The sequence below is a fragment of the Spermophilus citellus genome (genome assembly GCF_964194105.1).
Source record: "Spermophilus citellus genome assembly, chromosome: 2".
Classification (NCBI taxonomy): domain Eukaryota; kingdom Metazoa; phylum Chordata; class Mammalia; order Rodentia; family Sciuridae; genus Spermophilus; species Spermophilus citellus.
Window position 1 is genome coordinate 223,978,151 of NC_138183.1, and position 25,544 is coordinate 224,003,694.

The 25,544-nt window shown below is 32.9% G+C and overlaps 2 protein-coding genes across 13 annotated transcripts in view; one reads left to right on the forward strand and one right to left on the reverse strand.

The window, feature by feature from the left end:
• The window catches only part of DNAJC24 (DnaJ heat shock protein family (Hsp40) member C24), a 51,433-nt gene extending 38,207 nt beyond the window's left edge, over window positions 1-13,226 (forward strand). Inside the window, exons 4-5 of one of the 3 annotated variants that reach the window (XM_081282084.1) lie at window positions 7,835-7,903; window positions 11,684-13,226. In XM_081282084.1, the coding sequence (XP_081138210.1) occupies window positions 7,835-7,903; window positions 11,684-11,814 (200 nt within the window). In that variant the 3' untranslated portion in view covers window positions 11,815-13,226. Of the gene's footprint in view, window positions 1-6,667; window positions 7,792-7,834; window positions 7,904-11,683 lie in introns of those variants that run through there. The other 2 variants (XM_081282085.1, XM_081282086.1) reach the window with 2 other exon arrangements.
• The window catches only part of IMMP1L (inner mitochondrial membrane peptidase subunit 1), a 71,261-nt gene continuing 58,772 nt past the window's right edge, over window positions 13,056-25,544 (reverse strand). For all 10 annotated transcript variants that reach the window (XM_081282077.1, XM_081282071.1, XM_081282078.1 and 7 more), the window contains 2 exons: window positions 14,134-14,244; window positions 13,056-13,224 (listed from right to left, as the gene is read on the reverse strand). In XM_081282077.1, the coding sequence (XP_081138203.1) occupies window positions 13,156-13,224; window positions 14,134-14,244 (180 nt within the window). In that variant the 3' untranslated portion in view covers window positions 13,056-13,155. The remainder of the gene's footprint in view (window positions 13,225-14,133; window positions 14,245-25,544) is intronic.

Genomic DNA, 25,544 nt, shown 5'->3' on the forward strand with positions numbered 1-25,544 from the left:
AAAAGCATAGTTATTCAGGACTAGGCTTTGCATTTCAAGCAGATGAGCATTTTGGAAAACCTTTTCAGGATTTATTAAGTGTTCACTTGAATAATATCTGTTGAATAGATTCTGGTGCCTTTATAAATTTGTGGAGAGTTTTCTCATATATTAAACACATTAAAAAGCACATCAGAAGTATACCATGGGGAAAAAAATAGGGATTGTGATTCAGTAGCTTTGTAATGTGCAGTCCCAGATTTCTGATGCCTGCAGATGACATAGTTTATGAGTTAAGTTACTTAGTTTATTCCTGCAGATGACATAGTTTATGAGTTAAGTTACTTACCCTGAAGAGAAACAAACCTTTAAATGCAGTTAATTAGATTAAACAATGCTTAATGAGTGGGTTGTGTTAGAGATCCTTCCTGATCTAGCATATAGTATTTTATATTGATATATCTTGGTTTTCTATTAGTGAGTTATTTTGGTGATGTGGTGCTTCCCATTCCACCAGTTGGCTAAGTACTTAGGTAACCAAATCAGCCTGGCTCAGAGAGCAATATGGCTGGAACTTGTAAAGCGAGTGTGCCTTTCTTCATAGGTAATCAGCTCCTCTTCTTAGCTAGATACAGTAGATCATTTCTGATGTTGTTTTATACAATTTGCTGCATCCCTTTATTAGGATAAAAATTTGAGAACGGAAGATGAGGAAATCTTGGAATAAGTCAAGAATAGTATCTTAAAATTCCACCAACATTTATGTGTCAGATAACTTAAGTCAGCATGTAATTTCTTGAAATAAAAATGAAAAGTTCTTATAAAAAGGGTGTTAGTATAACTCCAAAAAAACTTACTTGTAAATGTAGATACTTTTAGATAATATGGATTTGGGTTAACTGTTAGGAGTAATATCTTAAGACCAGTAAATAGTTGTGTAAAATATGTCCTAAAATTGACCCTTACAAAATACTTGAATTAATCAGATTATGGTTTCCATTTATGGTCTTATTATTATTTCCATTTGATTTTAGGAATTTCAAAATTGGCTGTAAAAATTAGCTTCAGGTAAAAACTTGAAGATAAACATCAGAGGGTATTTTTTTTTTTCTTTTTGGTGACTGTTTCTGGGAAAAGTAAGTATGTGAAATGATGCAGAAAATCCATCTAGACAGTTGGGGACTGGCATTATCTTGAGAGGAAGAAGAGTGTACAGATATAACTTTCTGTGAGGGTCCCACTGCCTCATCTTATTTGTCAAAAGAAGGTTACTACTCATATTATTTCACATTTATTTGAGTGGAAATAACGGCTTTTGCAATGAAAATGTATTTTAAGATCATTTTTCATCATTTTTTAATAAAAATGTGGCTAAGAATACTAAGGACAAGATTCTAGTTGTAATTCTGGTACATTTGAATACAATTTGGGGATCTGATTTAATAGTAAAGAAATATAAGATTTTAGGAAGTTTTTGTTTCTGACTTTAACCTCTCCCCTTCTCCTTGGCTACTTGGCCCAGTTGAAATCAGTGGGTCCAAAACCAAAAGGGGACCCATTCTCCTTGCCTTTTTTCCCCCTTAGACATGAAACCCTGGTTTCATATTGTACTCTGATTACTTATACTTTGCTCTGTTTACAACCAATGAATAAGAAATGTAAGTTGACATTTTTGCTTTTTTCAATGTTTTTCCCCTATATGATTTTATTCACACAGCTGCCCCAGTAGTCCATCCCCAGATTATAAAACATAACCTGAGTATTTCCGTAGCTGCTCATTGCTCTTCCATTCTCTTCTGCTGCCTTCTCCCATAGTCCTTTACATTTTGATTGATCTAGCTTTCTTTTTTCTCTCTTCTATTTAAGAAAATTATAACTCCCCCCTCTCTTTCCCATTACATTTGCCCATTTACCTAGAATTTTCATGGGACAAAACCTTTAAGTTTGTCCTTATTACTTTTTCCAACTTAATCATCTGCTACAGCCTAAAGAAAATCATCTCTTGTCCATGTAGAGGCTCTCAGATCTACTCATATTGTTTTTCATTATTCAGAACACTTTCCTATTCTTTGTAGAATATTCTTTGTTCAAAATTTATCTCAAGCCCTCCCATTTTCCCCACCCCCCACCCTCTCTCCAGAGTCTTTCCTGATATTTTAATCCATTATCATTTCTACCTTCTGAATTTAATCCACAAAATTAATTATTTTTGATGTTTTTCCCCCTGTGGTACCTACCTTTTGGTTCTGTGTTTGATATTTTGGAGGGACTAAAAATGTTATATAGACTATGGCTTAGATCGGAGTTAATGGACTGACAATAGTCAAGTACGTCAACCTTCATAGCAGTGTTACAAATCCAGACAAGGTCAAGAGTTGCTACCTTCTTCCTACACTGTGGAACTACACTGAGGCTTTTCCCCCTACTACTAATTGATTGGTTCTTCATTTTCTATGGTCTAGTCTAAATGGTTCAACACAAACATCATGAGACAATAATAGCTTAAAAATCTGTCATTTATTGAGCACTAAAAGTGTGGTAATTGTCCTTTAAACATTGTCTAAATATTCATGTGAGGAAGGTATTAATAACTACTTTCCAGAGAAAGAGTTAAAGACTCTAAGAGGTTAAGTAATTTGACTAAGGTCACACAGCTAGTAATTGATAGGGGAGAATTCCAAGCCATTTTCTCTGACTCTTAAATCAGTTTCCTAGGCTTCCAAGTTTTGTACAGATTGTGTGTGTATAGTCTGCTATTTCAGTTCCCAAAAGTCAGGGATGAGACATTTTTGAGAATCAGAACAAAAGGCCAGGCCTACATCTGCTGCTGTTCTTGTTTGGTAGTTGAAACAGAAGGAATTCAGTTTCTGGGTTTTTCATTCGGGACCTTCTTGAACATTGGGTTTCCATTTAGTAGTAAGTCCTGCAATTTTTTAAATTCATAATGAATATCCAAGTTTGAAATTTTTCTTCAGTGTGGAAAGCCTTGCAGTTGTGACCTTAATTTTATCTGAGAAAGGACTGTAGGATTATATCACTTAACAAACAATTCTCAAATGTTGCCCGATTCTTTCTCATAAGAGACTTTCCAAGAGACATTATGAAGACACATTGATTATCTTCAACTTATTTACTATATGAAAAGTTTCTGTATAGTGAAATTGCTATACAGAAATTGTAAGAATGAAATTGCTGTTTAAAATTACAAGACAAGAAGATACTGAGTTAGACCTAAAAGAAAACACTGCTGCTTGCTTTAACTCACACACACATACACAAGCTCACACACGTTTTTAAATTTGGATTAAGCTTTTGAAATGGCATAAAAATAAAAATGGTGGACTAATTGTTAAGTGAGAGTATTTCATGATCACTTGAATAACGTGACATTGCCATGCATGAATAATATGGACAGAGCTGCAGATGGACTTGATCTTTTAGCCAGTGTACAATTGAATGGGAATTTAAAATACCTCAGCCATAATGAATAAATTCCTTTCCTCTATAGCTTTTTGTTGCTGTTATTTTTTATTTTTACTTTTTTTAAAAATTGTAGCTACAGTTAGAGAAACTTTATTCAGATTGGAAGTGTAATTATTTACAAATTAAAGAATTGTTTTTGAAATTTTATTATCATTAAGAGGAAGTTAAAAAAGATTGGAATTCCATTGTCTTGTAAAAAGTAAAAAATATTTATTGATTCCCAAATGGAGCTGAAAAAAGCCTTTCCTCTTTTAGAAAGTTGTGAATGACCCAGCGAGAGCTCTAGTAAGCTTTACTGAACCAAGCTGCTAATAGTTATTTAATGTTATTCTTCAGTGTGAAAGAATCTCCATAGATTTTCCTTTTAATCTCTTTGAATTGCAGGCTCATAAACCTCTCTGATGAGCCCTGCCAGTGTTTTCTTAGATCCCACTGTTGAGACAATAGAGCCACAGAATTCTTTCACCTCTTGTTGTCAGACAAATCCAATAGAACACAAGGTCAGAAGGGCCTATACTTCTAAAGGTTGAAAGATTCTTTTTCAAGTAACCACATAAATTATTTGATTTTATCATTATATTCCTCAGGAACCTCTCTAACTATAATACACTGCTTTCTGTTTGTAAAATAAATTTAGAAGTTTTTCTTGCCTCCTTATTTGACGAAGCTTGTGAGCACAGCACAGGGTGTGAACAGATCTTAGTGTCCCCAGAAAACTTAGAAAAAAATTGAACCCATTTGCTTCTAAAGAATCAAAGCATGTGTAGTGTCATTAGACTCAAGACTGAGTACACCAAATGCCAGGCAATGCTTTTCTTTCTAAATGGCTGTGGGTTTTTCTTTTCTTTTGTCTTCATCTTTATTTTTAATAGTTATTATCATTCTATAGTAAAAATCCTAGATTCAGATCTTGGATCTAGTCCTTTAGTTAAATCACTAAGGCAGTTTATTTTCTCAATATTTTTAGTCATGTTAACAGGACAATAAATTTGTAGATACTTGTTAAAATATTTCATTGTAGTGAGCAAAATCTTTATAATATTAATACTACCAAAACAAAAAACAAACAAACAAAAACCTAATCTGTTTTGAAGGTGCTGTGCCTCATTAGTAGACAATTATCAAAATAGGGTTCCTGTGAGTTAATTTAGTGGATAGGGAAGAATTAAGTTTTTTAATTATAACTACAATGGTAGACAAGCAGAGATTATTGTTTAAAGAGGAAAAAAAACACATTTGTTTGTTCCTTGTAATTGTAGTGGGGGTTGGGGTGGGGGGATGGAATTTGCTGTTGCCCCCTACTTGGACACCTGCCTCTCAACAAAAGATCTTGGTCACCCCCCGCCGCCGCCCACATTTAGATTCACCTTTTACTTGTATGTACCCTGTGTGCTCATTATAAGGTTCTCCTGGGATCCAATTTTCCCCTGAGTTAATCATCCCCAGCCTCTTCAGAAGGTAGATTACTATCCTTTCAAAGAATACAACTTTCCTATGAGACACTTCTTTAATTTTTCTTTCCTTATGTCTATTAAAAAATGTAATTATTAGAGTCTCAATACACTACCTTTAAATTTTTTTCCTCAAGTATAATACATATAGAGAAGTGCAGAAATCTTAGCTTGATAGATTTTCACAGCACACCCATTTAGCCAGAAGTCCCCTTGTGACTTCTTCCAGTCATCACTGTCTCCTCTGCCCCTATACCGTAGGGAACTTTTGCCCCTTACATTTCATATAATGTAGAGTAATCACAAGTGTTCTCTTTTATGTCAGATACTGATTTCTAAAACCAGAATCTCCACAGAAACTTGAGACTATGTGTACATAATATTGAATAATCCGTTCAATATAGAGATATTTAGCAGCTATAGAACAAGAATATTTGAATATATTCATTTTCTGACCCCTGGCAAGGGACTAACTAACCATTTTGTGTTGTTTTCCCTTTTACAGTGAGAGATGGTCTGTGCTAATCTTTTAACCAAGAAATGGGTAGCTACTCTGAAGTTTCTGTGCAAAGAGATAAAGAAGGAAAGATAATAAAAATGTAAAAGCCGTTTTTTTGAGTGGGTGGAATAATAGAAAGGGTTGCACATGAAATATAACTAGGTGAGAATAACAATAGCTTCCCAGTAGAGAAGCAGAACAATAGGATGCTGACTTGCTTGGCAGTTATATTTGCAAGTTATTTCTTATTTGTTATTTTTAAATAAAAACGGCATAATGGATATATATGAATGGGTTGTCTTTTATGCAGTTATATATTACAGGTGTCCAAGGTAGGTTAAAGTGAGAAAGCTGATTCATCGTCATTATTTCTGCCTTTTCCTTCTTTGCTTTATTTGATTTCAAAATTGCATAAGATGTCTATAAGATACTCTAGAGTATAAACAACTTAGTGATAAGTTAACACCTGTTTTTCCCCTAAAGGGGATGTCTTTTAAGTGTCAATTATTCCCATCCCTAAAATCTTAAGATTGTTTATTTTCACTCTTCTAGCAAATCACCTTGGTCTTTCCAGTAAGAAATTAAAATATAAGATTATATTTCCCCATCACGAGACTTTTGGACATAAGAGAATAACACATAGCCAAGGGAACTTTATATAAAATGTAGAAATTAATTTTTTTTTGTTTTGTTTGGAAATTACTTCACACACTGACACATTCTGCATAAGCTCTTTACAGATATGGAGGAACTACCTTGACCATTAGAAAGAGTCTGTATCTTTGTGTTTTAAGGACAGTTTTGGGACTTTGGGTACCCAGTAAATATGAAGTGGTATAATATTTAATATACCTTAATAGAAAACCATGGCAAGTTCAAAATATTGTATAATCTTTTCGTCTATTTTAAAATTGTGTAACTCACCAATAAATTTTGAACAGGCTGTTATTAAATATAATTAAATTGCAGGCATTCACACAACAGAACAAAGGGAGGCATTCTCAGCAAGTGAACAAGAGACTAGTGAGACAGCTAAAGAAAATTTCACTGGAGTGCGGGGTGGATTTTAGGTTCTTTTTTTTTTTTAGCATTGACTTCTAGAAGAACAGTACAAGCATACAGGAAATATAACGTGTCTTTAAACACAAAGACACGTGTTTCCTATCTATAGTTGCTTTCTTTGTCCCAAAATACACTTGTTTTAGTTAAGAAAGCACATTCCTGTACTACCTAGACCATGTTCTTACTTATTTAGGTGTGTTCCATGCTCCCTTGGATCTTCCATTGGTAAGAGAAAACTTCAGCAAAGAAAACAGCAGTGGAACATCAACACAGAATAGCTGGGTTGTGGGGCTACTGCTGTATTAAAGTAATTCTTTCTGTAAGTTACTTACTATCCTGTTTCAGTCAGATGACTAATAGCCCCTTACATTTTGGTAGAGCTTTTTTCTTTAAAACATTGTATCATTTTTGATTGGAAGAATACCCATTAGTCTGCTTGAACTGCCATAACAAAGTAACATAGACTGGGTGGCTTAAACAGAATTTTTGACACTTCTGGAAACTGGGAATCCAAGATCAAGGTGTTGGCCAGTTCAGTTCCTAATGAGGGCCCTCTTCCTGGCTTGCATACAGCCTCCTTGTTGTCCTCACATGGCCTTTCTCCTGTACATGGGTAGATGGACATACAGAATGATCTCGTGCTCATCTTATGAAGCCACAAATCCTATTGAATTAGGATCTCACCCTCATGACCTTCTTTAAACTTTATTCACTTCCTTAAATTGTCATATTGGGCTTAGGGCTTCAACATATGAATTTGGGTGGGGGGTTGGAGAATAGGGAATTCAGTGCATAGCAATCCTCCTAAAATAAACAAATGAGAGAGTATTTCTGTTGTAGTGATGAAAAAACTGATATACCCAAAGTTAGAAAGTTGGTAAAATAGCATCTATACATTGCTTTCTTAGCCAGATATAATTCATCTGACAAAAAGTTTTTAAGTCTCACAAAATAAAGGGTACTGATTATAAACTGCCTTCATGATTTTGTGTGTATTAAATGGGATAAATTTTGACTTAAAGTTTATATGGAATGGCATTTTACATAGAATTTTTTAGTCAGCTAAAGTCAGGTAGTCTTAACATTGCTTTCAAAAGTAGTAGACTGGGCTGAGGTTGTAGCTCAATGGTAGAGCACTTGCCTAGCATGCATGAAGCACTGGGTTTGATCCTCAGCACCACATAAATATAAAATAAAGATATTGTGTCCACCTAAAACTAAAAAATAAATATTTAAAAAGGCAGTAGACTGAGGTTTTAAATAATAGATAACTAGGAATTGTAATGACTATGCTGGAGTTGCCATCTCATTCTTCATAGGTAAAATATCAAAATTAAGTGTCTTATTTTATATCTTACAGAAGATGAGCTAAGAAATTTGGGCCCAGTAGATGCTCAAGTATATCTTGAAGAAATGTCTTGGAACAAAGGTTGGAATTTTTTTTTTCTTTTGAACTAATCTACAGTGAAGAAAAATATTAGGAATTTTTTGAAAGAAAGTAAAACATCATAGGATGTTTGGAAATTGTAAATAATAGTTTGGTTTTACATGTATTTGTGATTTGTTTGGCCTGTTTTTGTTTAATTCTAAACTTCACTTATTGATGTTATTTTTCTACTTTAATTAGATGTTAGGTACATAAGGGTTTATTTTCCATTTGTTTTGTACTACTTTGATTTTTGTATTACTCTCTGTAATAAGGACTTTATTAAAGGGGGTGATTTTTTCTATTTCTCTTTATGGTGGCAATTGAGATGAATTTCTATTAGAATTTTTGTTCATTTTCTCCCTATATGGAATCCTAAACTCTCAGGAGAGGGCTTTCCATGGAGGCTTTTCCCGTCCCCACCGTAAATTTTTGATTGTCTCTTAATAAGAAAAATCAGTCACTGTCCTTGACCTATCATGAGTTCATGTCTTTTCCCCTTTTGTATCATTAAAATTTTAATTTCTGCATTCTTTTGATGTTCCCTGAAAAACTCTGGGTAGACATCATTATATTATGAAAACTCTTTCCAGACATAATCCATGAGTATCATACTTTGATATTTCTCTGAGCAATTGAAGAAAATCTTATAGTTTACCAGAATTTTGTATATTCTTAACCTATAACTATTATTCAGCTTGGGGTACAAATTACCTAAAGGATTCTAAAAATGTTCTAATGAGTGTGAATGGTAAAAGATAAGCAGAGCCATCCTTTTCCAATGGCAGATTCTTTATTTATGCTCTAAAGAAATGGGTCACAAGCCATATTGACTTAGAAGGGTAATCATGTTTTTACCTATTTGACCATTCTGCATTCAACCACTAAAATTAAATTACACATTCAAAATTCTAATTTTCAGTAAATAATTGAAAGCTTCAGATTTTTTGTAATTGAGGCTCCCAAATATTAGCAATAGTCTAGTCAGAATAAACAGGAAGGGCTACCGCTGCGAAAACAATACAACAGTGACAGGCTTTTCATTGCCATTTTATGGAAGGACAAACTAGAATATGTCTTTATTAGGGAGACCTGCTCAAATAAATGTGTTTTGTTGTTGTTGTTGTTTGAACCAGGGAATGAACTCAGGGCCACTTGACCCCTGAGCCCCATCCCCAGTCCTATTTTGTATTTTATTTAGAGACAGGGTCTCACTGAGTTCCTTAGTGCTTCACCATTGCTGAGGCTGGCTTTGAACTCACAATCCTTCTCCCTCAGCCTCCCAAGCTGCTGTAAATGTATTTTTTAAAGATATAGTTTGCCTCCTGTCCATCCGCATATATGTATGTGTTTAATCTATTATTAAACAAATTAATTCTTGTTTTCATTGATAAGTCTAATATACTTTATTTACTAATGATTCCTAATGATGCAAAAATAAGGCAAGCTTGTTATAGTTTTTCTTCTTTTATTTACCTTTGAAATATTTGTTAATAGTACAATTTAATTTTAAATTAAAAATTTAGATTGGTGATTCAAGTACCTTTGTTTAGTATACTTTTTTTTACTACATGGACTTTTTCATACAAATGAATCTACCCGGATATTGAAGAAAATGAAATCATCAAGGCTTATCAGAAATGTTATTGTCCCTGGAACTCTCCAAAGTAAACCATTGTAAAGAAGACAGGGATGAATCCCATCCACAGCCAGTGAATCAGTATTAAACAGATACAATTAGTCTTAAATATATAGAACAGCTTTGCTTATTTAAGAATTTTTATCATTGTAAAGCTGGAGATAATCCTTGTCCTCCTGAGAGGAAATACTGAACAACAGCTGCATGAAGCCATTATTCTTGCAGGACTATTTAAAAATGAATAAGAGCTGTCTTAGCATATGTAGTTAAATAAAAAGTGTGATAATTTGGGCAAGTAAAAAATTTTTTAGATTCCTTCAAGATTGTTTTCAGAATGGCCTTGGAAGGAGAAGATCCAGAAATGGAGAAAAGCTGATGAAACCCTACATGATGGGTATAGCCAAAGTATCTGCTGCTGGATCAAAGAACAGTATGAAGTAGTGCATTTTCTTATGCTTAAAAGGCATATATTCCTGGAACATTTGAGAGATTGACGCTAACCTTCCCCTTACAAGTTAGTCTAGTGTAACTTGATCATATTGTTGATCTTCATTCACTATATTTAAAATTATGATTTCTTTGAAAATAGCACCTTGTTTCAGAACTTGATGGTAGTAAGAAATTTCAATAAACTGAATTTTTAGTGAGCACTAACATTTGGAAATATCTATGACAAAACTCCACAGTAGCTCATGCTGTCCTCTGTGTCATTTACCAAGCACGTGTCACCTCAGATTGTCTCTTAGTGTTCACTGAGGTGGTAAAAAAGCAAAAGAGGGGGAGATTTAGCTTAAAATCAATGAATGGTTGGAATACGTATATTTTTAGACATTTTAACAACAAAACCATTCACTTTGAAAACATGCTGTAGTACATGTATATTTGTATATTGCTTAGATAGGGAAGACGAATTTCTGAAATCAAAATTAAATTAGTCTTTGTGGAGAAGAAAGGCATTGTGGGGAAGAATAAAAAACAGGATTGACAGAGTGTATTCATGTTTTTCTTACTGATAAGCATGTAAGTTGGCTTATTGGTCATTTTTTTTTTCAATTTTTTTTTAGTTACATATGGACACAATACCTTTATTTTATTTTTATGTGGTGCTGAGGATTGAACCTCAGCTTATTTGTAAGCTTCACATGTACTAGGGTAGCACTCTACCACTAAGCCATAACACCAGCCCCTTATTGCTAATTTTTTTAAGATTGGATTTGATAGAGAGCAAATACATTCAGTTTAATTTCTCTTTTTTTCATACTCCATGAGTTATAAATATTAATCAAGTTTGAAAACTGAATGACAATATATGATCATAGGAAATCATGAATCCTTTGAGAACTCCTTTGTCTCTAATAAAAAATTATGATATTGGTAAAATAGATACTGTGATTAATAAGTTGTTTTTCTTTGATAGTTACTTCCCAGAGATAATAAAATGGAAGACCAGAGGAATCAGAAATTCTTTCAGTCCAAGGACACTAGTAATTAAACTTTCCAGAGAGAGGACATACTTAAAATTTCTACCATTAGGAGGAAACCATTGCCTCCTTAGGGCATCTCACTTCAGACAGTTTCCTGTTGGTTCATATATGATCTGTAAACACCAAACAATCAGGTACACATACATCCCCCATAATCGGGTGGGGGAAACTGCAAAAAACTATGGTGTTTATATATATTGAAATCATGTGGTACCAGAAAGGAAGTATCCAAATATTATTTAGCTGATAGTCAAGTTACCAGTCATTTCTAAAAGAATAGACTCTAGACAAAATATCATGCTCCTTTCTCTTTCACTGTAATATTTTAGAAAATATATTTTAGAGAATATAAAATTTTTATGATTCTTAATAAAACATTTCACAAGTTGCTTCTAAGCATCCCCCTCCCCCAAATCATTGGACTGTTGATTCATAGCTTTAATACTTCTCTCATCTACAGATAGATGCTTTGGTAATTTTTAGAAACACTGTTCCTTTCAAGAAATGTTTTCCAATTCTCCTTTAAATACATTTTATCATTATTGAGGGTTTTTGTTTGTTTGTTTTGCGATTTCTATGGAATAAACTCTGCATTTTTAAAAGTTATAAGAAAAGTAGTTGCTTGTAAGCATTTGAAGTTTTTTTTTTTTTTCTTCACAGATGATCATTCTTTTTTTCTGAGTTGCCGATGTGGTGGAAAATACAGTGTTTCCAAAGATGAAGCAGAAGAAGTTAATCTGATTTCTTGTGATACATGTTCACTAATTATAGAACTACTTCATTATAGCTAAAATTGTTGACTACTATTGGAATACTTCAAGTGTATATTCAGACATGATGATGAGAGGCCATTCGAGCATTAAGGAAATGGATTTTTTTTCTTCCCTATTATTTGCAAAGAAATGATAAGATTATCAAGCAGAGATCACCTACATTTAAAAAGATTAATGTAGTTATTTATATGTACTTATAAACTATATTTACGTTGCCATAAAAAGGACTTGAGTTATATTTTATGGATTCCCATATTAAAACCTTTGTTTTCTCCTTAATAAAACATAAGAATTCTTTTTCTTAACATAAATATGTCTCTTATTGGGAAATATTATCATCATATTCCTTTATATTTATAAAGTGTCTAATTGATAATGTTCCCAACAGGTTACAGTTACAGGCCTATTTTATACCTACCTCAAATTCTAGTGTCATTATAATTAAATTAGAATCTCTGTGAACAATATGTGATCCCAGTTCTCCCATAATGAAGGCTGAATACGAAGAATAAAAAATGTGAAGTGACAACTAGAAAAATAGATTTGGAATTAAGACTTGGCTCCAGTCCTGGCCTTCTAGTTCTAAAATTTATGAACCTCACCGTCTTCAACTTTTAAGTATAATTTAGAATATGGAAGCTTTAAAAAATAGTCTGAAATTGGTACATCCCTTTCCTTTTTATTTCAAGGTGTTAAGGTTTGGTGTTAATTGCCATATTTGTGAATAAGAACCATTTTATTGCTGGTATGATGGACTTTATAAAGTATTATTGCCTACAATAGCCTGTAAATGTCATATTCTTAAAGATGTATTTTTCTATACATTTAATATTCTTGTACAGTCTAAATCAGAACTCATTTAAGGAACTTGACAGAATCTCTTATGGGATCACCGAAACTTTTTTACTTAACTTCAAAGGAGTGAGTCAAGCATATAACTTAGAAGCTTTTTACTTAGAATGAACTCCTGATGTTGCAGATTGAACTTATAAATAAGAATAGTTACTATTCTGACTGACTTACTATAGCTGAAGTATAAGGCACTTTCAAGAAGAGTAGATTATTTTCACTTTACTTATATAAGACAAAAAATTTGCAAGTGAGGTATAGTCATTCAGGTCCCCCTGCAAATATTTTATATATAACATAAGATTTAGATGAAACACTGATCTTGGGTTATACTTATTTTTACACAAATATTTTGAACAAGAGTTTGCAGAATGGATTGCTTTTCTTTACATTTAACAAATAACTAAAACTGAACAGCAAATAGTTTATTGGTTAAGTACATGGTTTCAACTGCAGTAATAAATTCACTTGAACAGGAAACAATAATCAAGTCAAAAGAATAAATGCTTGCTAATTATCAGAAAATCTGTGGCCATTTGGGCTGTCTCGTAGAAATCCAAAATCACTCAGAGGCCAGATCTGTAAAATCAAAATGTGATTGAAGAAAATTAATAAAAGTGATGTTATATAATCATTATTCCCTTCTCCTTTTCATCCATTTTCTCTATGCTAAATAGTTAAATGCTTATCCTTACTTATCAGTCAAGAATAAAAATTTCTGCATCAGAATAAGACTGTATAATGAATTAGAACAAATTACAAAATTAAGAAAAATTTTAAAAAAGGGTAAGACTTAGAAAATCACTTGTATGTATTTAAATGTTGAGTTTGGAACATTCAAATATACAAAAAATTATCTGTGTGTATTTATGAATATATATGTCTGTTACATCTTGAACCTAAAGTTTTTAAGTTTTATGTACTTGAATATAATAATTGTAAAGAATTATGGGAATTATCCAGTTGCCCCAGATACTCATGTGTTTTTCTTATTATTTTCTTATTATTGCTTATGAGTAAAAGGATCCAGAAAAATAAAAAAAAAATAATCTTCCCTACGAGTTGTATATTTGCTTCAACCACAATAAACTGTCCATGATTCACTGTATTTAACTAGTGTAACTGTATTTCACAATACCTATAAAGCAAGGTATTGTGAACCTAGACTGCTCTCCCGCAAATGCTTATTAAAATATGCCCAGATTGTATAAGAGAGAATTCAAATGAAAGGGTTCTTTTGCTACATCAGTGAGTTTTAATTTTATTATTATTGAAAAATCATTCTTAATACCTATTTTGTGAGACTAGGCAAGGGGAGATGAGAATGTTTCATATAGTGGTACTAAGTAAAAGCCAACATGTTATAAAATGTAGTTACCGCAACAGTTAAATCCACTGACATCTTGAAGATTTCAAAGGTTCATTTTGGGGAAATGCAGAGAATACAGTTTAGAGAATACAGTAAACATTTTAAGCACAAAATTGTACCTTAAAGAAGATTCGTCCTCTTATAAGTCCATATGGAATAGGTCCATAATACCTGGAATCTGTAGAATTCTGTAAATTATCACCTTCTAACCAAACATGACCTGTTGGCACCTAGAATGACAGAATAAGAGCAGCAGCCCCTTGAGAAACAATAAAATCTAATTCAGGTACTATCATTAAGAAGTATGTCACTTGGAATAGGGAGAAATATCCTAAAGTTTCTTTTAAAATACATAAAAATCCTAAGTTGCATTTTTGCTTCTATTTCCTACACAATAAAATAAATACCAAATGTTCCAATTTTTTAAAAGACCTGTCTTTTTTATAATCATACTGTTCTCAAACAGTAATTTGTTATACAAACCCCAAACTGAGGTTACAAGAGATCAAAACTGTGACAGGGTCATTAATTTAATAGACTTCAAAAGAGGTCATTAGGATACTGACTGAAAATGTGCCCTCCTGTCTCAATAACAGCATAAGCAGGGCAGCCACTCACTCAGCAACATCCTGGGGCCAATACCAAGGCCAGACCTATTAGAATGCTCATGATGAACTAAATGGTAATTGATTGTGACATCAATTACAAATAATCTCATCATTTTATTGGAGTGGGCTTGTCAGAATTCTAATTAAGATCCCTGTTCTGCTTTTGTACAGGCCATATCTTCAATGCATTATACTTTGATAATGACCATCAAGAACCAGAAGGACCTATTATAAAATCATCAGTTGTAAAATGAATGATGGTGACCTTCTACTAAATGAAAAAACTCTCTCTCATGTTCTGGGTATTAACGGGTATTAAATAAGTTTGAATTTTTATTCAATGATGATCAATACAGTTAGAACAAAATACATTACTTTAAAAAATGCCTTCTGCAATATGAGATATTTGCCTACCATTTACTATTATCTGTTCAATTTAAACTTAAAAAATTACTCTCTAGAAACAGTCTTTAAAATCGCCTTTGCCAAGCTGTTATTTTGTAGTTTTTGTTACCCAAGAAAGTTTAATCATTCACCAGAAAATGATCTATTGGGAAGGAATTTATTTTCACTATTTCAATTGGTTTTGATAAAAGAGACTGCATTTTTTAGAATGATGAATCATATTTTTGTAAAAAAAAATTACGCAAGCATGAAATTTTAATTTTACTTTAAAGAGCTTCTGATTCCGAAATGGCATGTATCAGATACGAGTATTTGCCCAGAAACCTTTAATAATTTGCATGCAGCACTTCACATTTAGCACTAAAATGTTAAATCTATTTTGTAAAAGTAGATATGTTTACTAAAAGAATATCAGAGAAAACCCAAGTGTATTTATGTGTACAAAAGCCAGATTGGAAATATATACATCAAAATGATAAAAAAAAAATCAGAGTCTAAGATCACTCATTTTTATTAATGAAACTAGTTACAAATCCTAGGGCCAATAAGCAAGGTTAGTTCCTACCAATTCAATAAAATAGACAAGTACAGAGAAACATTAACATTAAGAAGAAAAATGAGTATAAAATGAAAACAAAATAGTGAAGTTGGAAAAGCCATACATAACCAACATTCTCAAGTATTAAATTGGGAAAAGACATAAGGTGAGGATTTTTTTGTGTTTACATTTCCATAATTGCTCAAAATGCTTGTTCCTGAGTTTTAAAAATATGTGATAGATATGAATAAAAAAGGAGCACTATTATAAGCAAAACAAAAACATTCCACATGCTAATAAGGCAACATGCCAAAAATCTAAGGAGATTTCTATCCCTCTGACCATAAACCAGGATCCATGGTTTATACATTGATCTCTCCCTGAAGTTTTCCCCAAACTTATCTGCCTATACAAAATTCTCTGATTATTTAGGGTATAAATCATGTAGTCAGCCTTGCTTGAGGCCATGGATTATGATCTTTTTACTTGCTTGGTTTTTGTCTAAGTCTTCACTATTTTATGAGAAATTAAGTCAATAGGTAGTAATGTCATGATTTTAATTATTTTGAGTATTACTTTCATTACCATTACTTTCATAATACCAAAAATTATTAAATTTTTGCCATCCAGATTGTAAAAAATGGTACCTTTGTGTCTTCATTTGCTTTTGTCTTATTATGAATGAGGCTGAAATCTCTTCATGTGTTTAAAAGCCATATATAGAATTCCTTTTCTATGATCTCTCTTTGCATGTCTTCTGCCCTCTGTCTATTGGGTTGATGATCTCTTTCCTCCTTTCAAAGGAGCTCTTAAAATATTATGAAGATTAGCCCTTTGAGATAAAAATGACAAATACTTATTCCCAGTTTGTCATTTGTCTTATTAATCTTTGCTTTTATGACTTCTGGATTTTGAATCATAGTTAGAAAGATTTTCATGGTTCATTTTTTATATTTAAATATCCTTTTGGAATGTATCCCGACAGACGCGTTGTACATGGTTTAGAATATTTTAAATGTCTGTTGATGTAAGGGGCTGGAATGTAGCTCAGTAGTAAAGCACTTGCCTACCATGCATAAAACCCAAGATTACTTTTGTGATAGTTATGGTAAATTTCTTTTAAATTATTGAAATAAAATACTGAAGTATCTCAGTAAGATTAATAATAGAGGAATCTTCTGAAAGAAGCCCAGAACTTATCACCAGGAACCTTGGGGAGGAAAGTGACCCACGCTCTCTATATCTAGTCCTTAATTGCCCGGGTTGGTACCAAGGGGAGGAGGAATAAAATCAGCATCCACATGTGGATTTTTTAGTTAATTTTATTGGATCCTTAAAACAGCCTGTGAAATGCTATTACTGATGTTTTATAGAAGAAATAGGTTCAAATATGTGACATGATATATCTGCTCCTCTGAAGCTCATACATGGTACTACAACACCATGCCTCCATTTATAGTAAAGGAATGATACATCTCATGGACTTAACACTTCATGTTAAGTACACAAACCAAAAACAAGAAAACAACCTGATCACTGATATTACCTTTCATCTAACAAGAATTTCTCTTTACTACCCCCATACCGCCTCCCCATTCCTCCCTCCCCTTTGCCCTATCTAGAGTTCATCTAATTCTCCCATACCCCCACCCCAACCACATTATGAATCACGATCTTTAAATCAGAGAAAACATTTGGTATTTGGTTTTTTAGGACTGGCTAACTTCACTTAGCATTATATTCTCCAACTCCATTTATTTTCACTATTTTGATTGGTTTTGATAAAAGAGATTGCATTTTGGGGGGACTGGCTAACTTCACTTAGCATTATATTCTCCAACCATCCATTTACCGGCAAATGCCATGATTTTATTCTCACGAATGGTGTGACTCTACTTTGCGTACAACCAGAGATATGAAAAATTGTGCTCTATATGTGCAATATGCATTATAATGCATTCTGCTGTCATATATAGCAAATTAAAATTTAAAAGTAAAAAAAAATCACATAAAAAACTTCTCTTTAAATAGGAAAACAACCAAATGCAGATCTTTAAAAATCAAAGTAGTCACTTTCGCTGATTTTTCAATTATGGTCTACTGTAGCAAATTCATCATGTTTGAAATCATCCTACTTTTGAAATATATAACTTTTGGGCACTAGGGAGAAGAGTGTATGCTTTCACTTTAAGAGTCAATTTCACACAAGTACACTTTTATATACAGTAAAATGCACCCCATTTTAAATTTGAATACAATATGTACACACCCTGGTAACTACCACCTCATTGGGAAGAAGATACAGAATATTTCTATTATATCAAAATGTTTCCTTCTGTTCCTTTGTAATTAGCTTCCCAACTCCACACCCAGGCTCAGACAACTAGACTTCTTTGATATTAGAGACTAGTTTGCATGTTTCTGAATTCCATTAAATGGACTTGCAAAGTATATATTTTGTGTCAGGCTTCTTTCACCGGGCAAGATTTTATGATTAATCCAGTCTGAATGTGTCTGTCATTGGCTCTTTTTTACAGCTGAATAGTACTGCACTGCAAACTGCATTGTTGTTGGTGGTTGTTTGGGTTGTTTGTAATTGGGGGTTGTTATAAATAAAGCCCTATGAACATGCACATACAAGTCTATTTCTTTTCAGTAAATAGGGGTATAAGTTCTGGGTTATTAGCATATATGTTTTACCTTAAAAGAAACTATGAAACTTTTTCAAAATCATATTATTTTATATTCCCTAAAGCAATGTTTGGCTGTATTCCTGTTGTTGCATCTCTGAGTTGATTTAAAAAAATTTTTTGCTATTCTAGTAGGCAAAGGGTATTACTTGTGGTATTAATTTGCACTTCTCTGATAAGCACTTTTTTATGCTTATTAGTGCATCAATTGTAAAGTGCATTAAAATATTTTTGCCATTTTAAAAGTGAGTTATTTATCATCTTGTTGTAAGAGTTCCTTATAAAACCATGGATACAAGTCCTAGGACAGTAATTGCAAATATATTCTCCCAGTCCGGATTTATTTCTTAAATGACTTTTGTGTTATAGCTGGACACAGTACCTTTATTTTATTTATTTTTACATAGTGCTCAGGATTGAACCCAGTGCTTCACACATGCTAGGCAAGTGCTTTATCACTTAGCTGTAACCCTAGTACCTTAAATGACTTTTTTGATAAACATTTTTAATGTTTCTGAGGGCCAACTCATAATCTTTTTCCTATTATCTTCCATATTTTGGTGTCCTAAGAAATCTTTACTTGCTCCCAATTTGTGAATACACTACATTTCTTCTACAAGATTTAGTTTTAGCTTTATGTATATATATAAGCTCTATTGTGAGGTATCCATTGCATCTGATTTTTGTTCCTAATCTCATTCTTTCTTTTTGATTGGGTAGATTTTTAATTCCATTTTATTTCTTCTGTTGGCAGAATATGCATCTTATTTCTGAAGTTACTGTTCTAGGGTTTAGAACAGTACAAATCTTTAATCACAGTCCACTTTCACATGAGGTGTCATTACCTTCACATATCATATTGCTTCATGTAAGATATAAGGATTTTACAATATACAGTTGTTCCTCTGTATCCAGAGTTCTGCATATGTGGATTCAACCAATTGGAGGTTGAAAATATTTTGGAAAAAAAATTTGCATCTATACCAAACATATACTGATTTTTTTTTCCTTGTCATTCCCTAGGCAATACAGCATAACTATTGACATTGCACTTAAATAATAGGTATCATAATGTAGGAATCACTTAAAGTTTAAGGAAGAAAACATGTAGGTTATATGCAGATACAACACTATTTCACAAAGACCATCCAAAGATTTTCATGTCTGTGGGAGGTTCTAGAATCAATCCCCCATGGACAATAGCAATGACTATAATTTCATCCCTATCTATGTCCCCTGGTGTTTGCGCTCTACTTGCCAAACATTTTTGCTTCTACCCATGTTACAAGTCCCACAATAAATTATCACTGTTGTTTGTTTAAAACAGTATTTAAAGAATTTAGAGACAAAAACAGGCTGGGATATGGCTTAGTAGTAGAGCAGTTACACAAGACCCCGAGGTTTTATATCCAGCACCACAAAAAAAAAAAAAAAAAAAAGTTGTGTATGATTTCAGTGTGATGAGGTCTAACTAGCCAAGCATTAAGTTCATATGAAAACAAACAAAAGGGCCAGCAATGTGGCTCAGTAGGTAGAACACTTGCCTAGCATATGCAAGGACCAGGGTTCAACCCTAACATAGTAAGAAATAAAAACTTATATTTAACCAAACATTTAGCATTAGTATTTCTGATGTTCTCTGTTCTGTTATGACTTGAAACTTCCATCTCCTATCATTGCCTTTCAGTTTGAGGAACATCCTTTAACATTTCTTATAATGTACAGCTATCTGCTGGCAATGAATTTCTTACCTGCCTTAAAAATTCTCTGGAATTTTTCTGTGAAAATACCTTTCCTTCATCCTATTTTTCAGAGATATTTTCACGGGATATAGAATTCTAGATTGAAAGTTATTTTCTCTCATGCATCAATTCATTGTCTTCTGTCTTTCTGTATTTATGAGGATAGACAGTAGAGATTCCTTGTTCTCAAGTCTTATAGTGTTGTGCCCCCTGCCCCTCTCTGCAATTTGATCATGATGTTCCCTGGTTTGATTTTTTTTGTATATATTTTTACCTGAACTTATTTTCCCTTCTTCCTTTCTTTCCTCCCTCCTAACCATTCACTGAAGATTAAACCTAGGGCCATGCTAGGCCAATGCCACTAAGCTACATCCCTGGCCCTTTTAGTTTTGAGATTGCCCAGGTTTGGTCCCAAACTTGTGATCCTCCTGTCTCAGCCTCCCAGGAGCTGGGATAGAGGAGTGTACCACTGTGCCTGGCTTTAAACTTCTTTGATTCCTAGTTTATAGTTTTGTTCAAATGTGGGGGGAAAATATAGATTACCTTGTTTTCACCCATTACCTTAGAATTTCCACAACATGGGCTGGGGATGTGGCTCAAGCGGTACCGCGCTCGCCTGGCATGCGTGCGGCCCGGGTTCAATCCTCAGCACCACATACCAACAAAGATGTTGTGTCCGCCGAGAACTAAAATAAATAATTCTCTCTCTCTCTCTCTCTCTCCCTTTAAAAAAAAAAAAAAAAGAATTTCCACAACATATTTGTTCATCTGTTTTAATACTATCTTATGAGTTACCTAGGCTATTCATTTTTTCCCTATACGCTTTCCTTCCTTCAGTTCGTATAATTTTCATTGCTATCTTCAAATTCAAATATCTTTTCTTTTGCAGTTTCTAATCTGCTGTAAAGACCATCTCATAATGTATTCTCAAACTGCAATAATTTCATTTGGTTCTATCTTATATTTACCATCTTTCCTCATTGTTTCATCTTTTTCCTCTATATCCTTGAAAGTTTTAGAACTGGTGTTTTACAATGCTTATCTGCTAATTCCATCATCTCTGTCATTTATGGGTCTATTTAATTAATTTACTTCTGGATATGAGTTGCATTTTCCTGCTTCTTCACATAGTAATTTGTGATTTAGCTAAACATTCACTAGTTGAATGGATTTTGTTGTCTTATGTTCCCCTCAACCCTGATTTTTAAGTTTGTTAGATTGTGTCTCATTTAGCTATACTATTAAGGAATCATCCTTCTAGGGTCTTTACTGAATTCTTACCTATCAACAATCAATAGCTGGTGAGAACTCAAATATATTTCAGGCCTGTGTGAGTTCTGGGAATGTAAGGTTTATAGGTTGGTGGTCTCAAATTTTATCACAGGCAAGTACAATTTAGTATTCAGCTCCAAACCATGGAATATCAGCGTAGAGCTGTGGAGATTTTTTTTTGTAGCTCTGATCAGCCCTGGTAGTCTGATCCATAAATTTTAACCACTTAAGGATCCCTGGTCCTCATTATCTGTCTCCTCAACTGAACAATTAAATGTGTGCTTTGACTTAATTTCCTCTGCTTGCACTGTGATTGGAAAACTACTTTCAAATAGAAGTTGGGGCAAGTTTATGTGTACTTCATCTTTTTTTCTCAGGGATCACAGCATCATACTACCTACTGTGCAATGTATGGGAAATATTTGTTCCACAGACATCATCCAGTTTTCTATGGAGCAGGAGGGCAAGTTCATCACCAGCTAGTCTGTCATTGCCACAAGCAGGTGTTTGAATTACCTAATTTTTAAAGCCTTTAAAAAAAAAAAAGCTTACTTTATAATATGTAAACGAGAATCATTTTGTCATTTTGCTGAAGACTAAACTTTTTGATGTGAAATGTGCTTTGGCATTTCTACTTCCTACAGGTTTTGTTTTACCTTTCCCTACCAAAATGTCCAGAAAAAATATGCCAAACTCAGTATGCAACTGTGTAGTAAGAAGCAAATTCATTATAGTACTGTCTACACCTCAAAATAGCAATAGTATAAATGTTCTTCATTAGGCAGAAGTTGAATGTAGTTCATTGATACAACAGACAGTGATTAAAAAACAAAATCAAACATATGGAAATATGTTTATGATGCAGTCAATTAAGTTGAAAGACACTAGGTATAAAGATAAAAATAATTTATGTTACAAAATTTACATTTTTATGATATAGTACATATTTGTACAATTTAAAGTGTATACATACAAACAACACACACAGATACGAACATGTGTATCTTAAAATGCGTAACCTTTTCAATGATACCTGTATTTTTTTAAAAAAGGGACACGGGAATATTTCTCATCATAATGTAATAGAAAGCTAGGAGGAACTTTATGGAATTTTCTTTCTTTTTGCTCTTTGGTAGTATGGAAAGAGAGTGACCTAATTTCCAATCCATACATATACTAGGCTTTGCTTCTTAGTAAAGAAAAAGTACATGACTACAGTTAGCAATATCTTCACTAAATCTCTAAAATATAAGTCTAGTAGAGAACTCAATTTTTCATACACAAAACAAAATAAAGTTTTTGGCTTAAGTCTGAAGTGCAAAACTGGTGACTTATATAAAGTAATGCCAGGAACAAAAGAAAACTTTTCCCTTCTAGCTTGTCTGTTAGATTAAGTTGAAAATTCAAGCTAGACAAGAAAAAAAAGGAGAACTGCATAGCAATATTATAATAAAATTTGAACAGAATAGGAGGGTACATTAAAATGTTCTTTTTAAAAAGCTGTAACTAGGCTAAAATGCACTACAATAAATACATGTTTTGCAAAGGGCTCAAAAGGGAAATTCCTAAATCTGTGTCTTTTGTTCATGTTACTTATAATCAAAAATTGTTATTTACAACTTATAAATCTACCATGTCATTTTGAATAAATGCATAAGTCTGAATAAGAATATATGAATGTTTTCAATGAATGCCAAATCTGAATTTTCCTGTTGTCTCAGATATAGCTAACTTTAGAGCTAAAATTTAAAACATTAAACACCTAAATGACTCGATTTTTCCATTTCTGTGTCAGAGGTTTACTTCCTGACCTATGATAAAACATAATCTTAGGACTAGACAAAAGAATCCAGCTTCTAGTTCTCAGCTATGTTTACGGAAGTCTAAAGTGCCTCTTTTTAAAATACAAGCAACAAATGTAATTGCCTCATGGCCTGCGGGAGTCCATTTAACAAAAGAGTCTTTTGTGAGGAAACCCACAGGTGTTACCTTTCTTGATTCAAGTGAAATCTGATGAAAGTGTCCACAATATCAAATAACACATTTACTAAACTAGAATCAAATTCATTTATCTGATTAACCAAAAAGCACCTAATTAAGAAAAAGTTCTGACTAAATGTAAGATATTTGTGTATTTGGCCTTTCAAGTATTTCAAAACACATAAAATCCTAAGGAAAGATTGATTTTTAATCAACCCTTTATTTGCCAAATATTTTACAATTTATAAACAGCAAAGGTAGATGTGCACTGGCTGTATCTGACTCTTAAACCAACTACAGAAGAAAAGGGAAAGGTAGTCATGAAGGAAACACAAATCATACAAGAAAAACTTTTCAGAATCCTTTTTTACATGATTAGTTTTTCCTTTTCCTGTAATGCATAGGAAAAACAGGCATACACATTCCATGAAAGTGTTCAGATAAAGCCTTGTTGCTGCTTTTCGGCAAAAGCAAATGGAAGTGATCTATCAATGACACCTCAGTCAAAAGTACTTCATTTTATACACATATTTTAAAGATTTTGTGTATAAAGAAATGATCTGAAATATACAATATACAGTTTCCTTGCCTGAGGAAAATATCCGTATGAAGAATGTACGTTCATAAGATGTTACTGTATTCTAACAATTAATACCCATATAATTGTTTTTTTATGTTATTATTTTCCAAGTATGTAGTATTAAGTAAAATTACTATTCCACTATAATAATAAGCTAATGCATATTCTGTTTAATCATGACATATATAAATAAAATGTGACCATGGTAAGACCCCATGCACATGGACTAGTATTTGGAAAATGAAGTAATTTATTAATAAAACTATTCTAATGGGATTGCTTTAAGTTTAGTATTTGACTTGGGTAACAGTGAAATTAGAAACACCCATAAATAATTTTAGAGTTTACCCTTCCAATAAGAGCAAAAGTTTGTAAACAAAAACACATAAAAAAGAGAAGAACTAAATCCCTGGAGGCAGTAAATTAGAAGAACTTTTTGGAATACAAAGCTTAGAAAACATTATTAAAATTTAGTTTTAAAAAATGAGAGTGTCTCAAGTGCCAGTTACAGGAATCTCTGAAAGTAAACTCAAGGACAAATTTCACTACATATTATATTTTCATTGACACTCTTCTTGCTATTACTTCTTATCTATTCTGTCTCAGTTAATTGAGGCAGTGGTATATTTGGAGACCTGAGAGAAGTGCTTCCATATGCTTGACACATGATTAAAATATTACATTTTTAAGGACCAGGTATGGAATAGTTAATAAATTGATCATTTCAGTGGGTACTATTCCTATGCAGTCCTGCTTGTTTTTATTCCCTTTTGAATTCTGTCTGATAATGTGATCCTACTCATGTCATTCTTGCCGACTATTATTCCCCTTATCTATTTAAAAATGGTGTCACCTTAGTTTCAAAATCAGTCATCACCAGAGAGGAATTTACACAAAAGTTTTGTTGGGCAACTACAGATCTAGACTATGATTGGGGGATATACTTTAGTAAAAGTTCTCTTTCATTATTAAGTTTAAAGCTTAAATTTTAAGACTTGACTTGCTTATTCGCACAGCTTTAACAAACTAAGCTCCTTCATCTTATCCCCTTTAAGTACTCAGTACTTCCATCCAGCCAGAGTACTGATCTATGATGGGTTAAGATAATGGTTAAAAATACAGTCCACAGAATCACAGTCCCAAGTCCCAAATGCAGCTCTCCAACCTACTAGTTAAATACCCATTTAAACCTCATCTATACAAGTGAGAAAAATATCTTACAGATTATCGTGAAAACCAAATGAAGTAACACATCGGTCTCTCGGCATCTCTTGGGTAGTCAGTAAGAGCTCATACTAGCAGTTATTCCAGCTGCTGGTGTGAATGAGGCCTGCTAGTCTTGCTTTTTTCCTACTTCCTAAGCAATCTACCCATTCTCTGAAAATTGAACTGTGCTTTGCAATTTTATTTTATGTTTTTGGTTATTTTCTTTTATACTGTATTTAATCATGTAGCTCTGGTTCTAGCCAAGTCTTTGAACTGAATCTAAGAGTAATTAAAAAACATGCATCAATTGTGAATAAGTGCCTATTATGGAAATTGATTTAATGAAATTCAGTCTTTAAGATCAGACCATCCAAGGTTGATAGTAAAGACATTTTTATTCTTTTAATAGGCATCATTGTCAATGTTTCTTAAATATAGAATGCTTAGGCCCTTCCTTATGAATTATCAGCTTCAAAACATTTACCAATTTCAGCAAGGAGGTGGAAGAA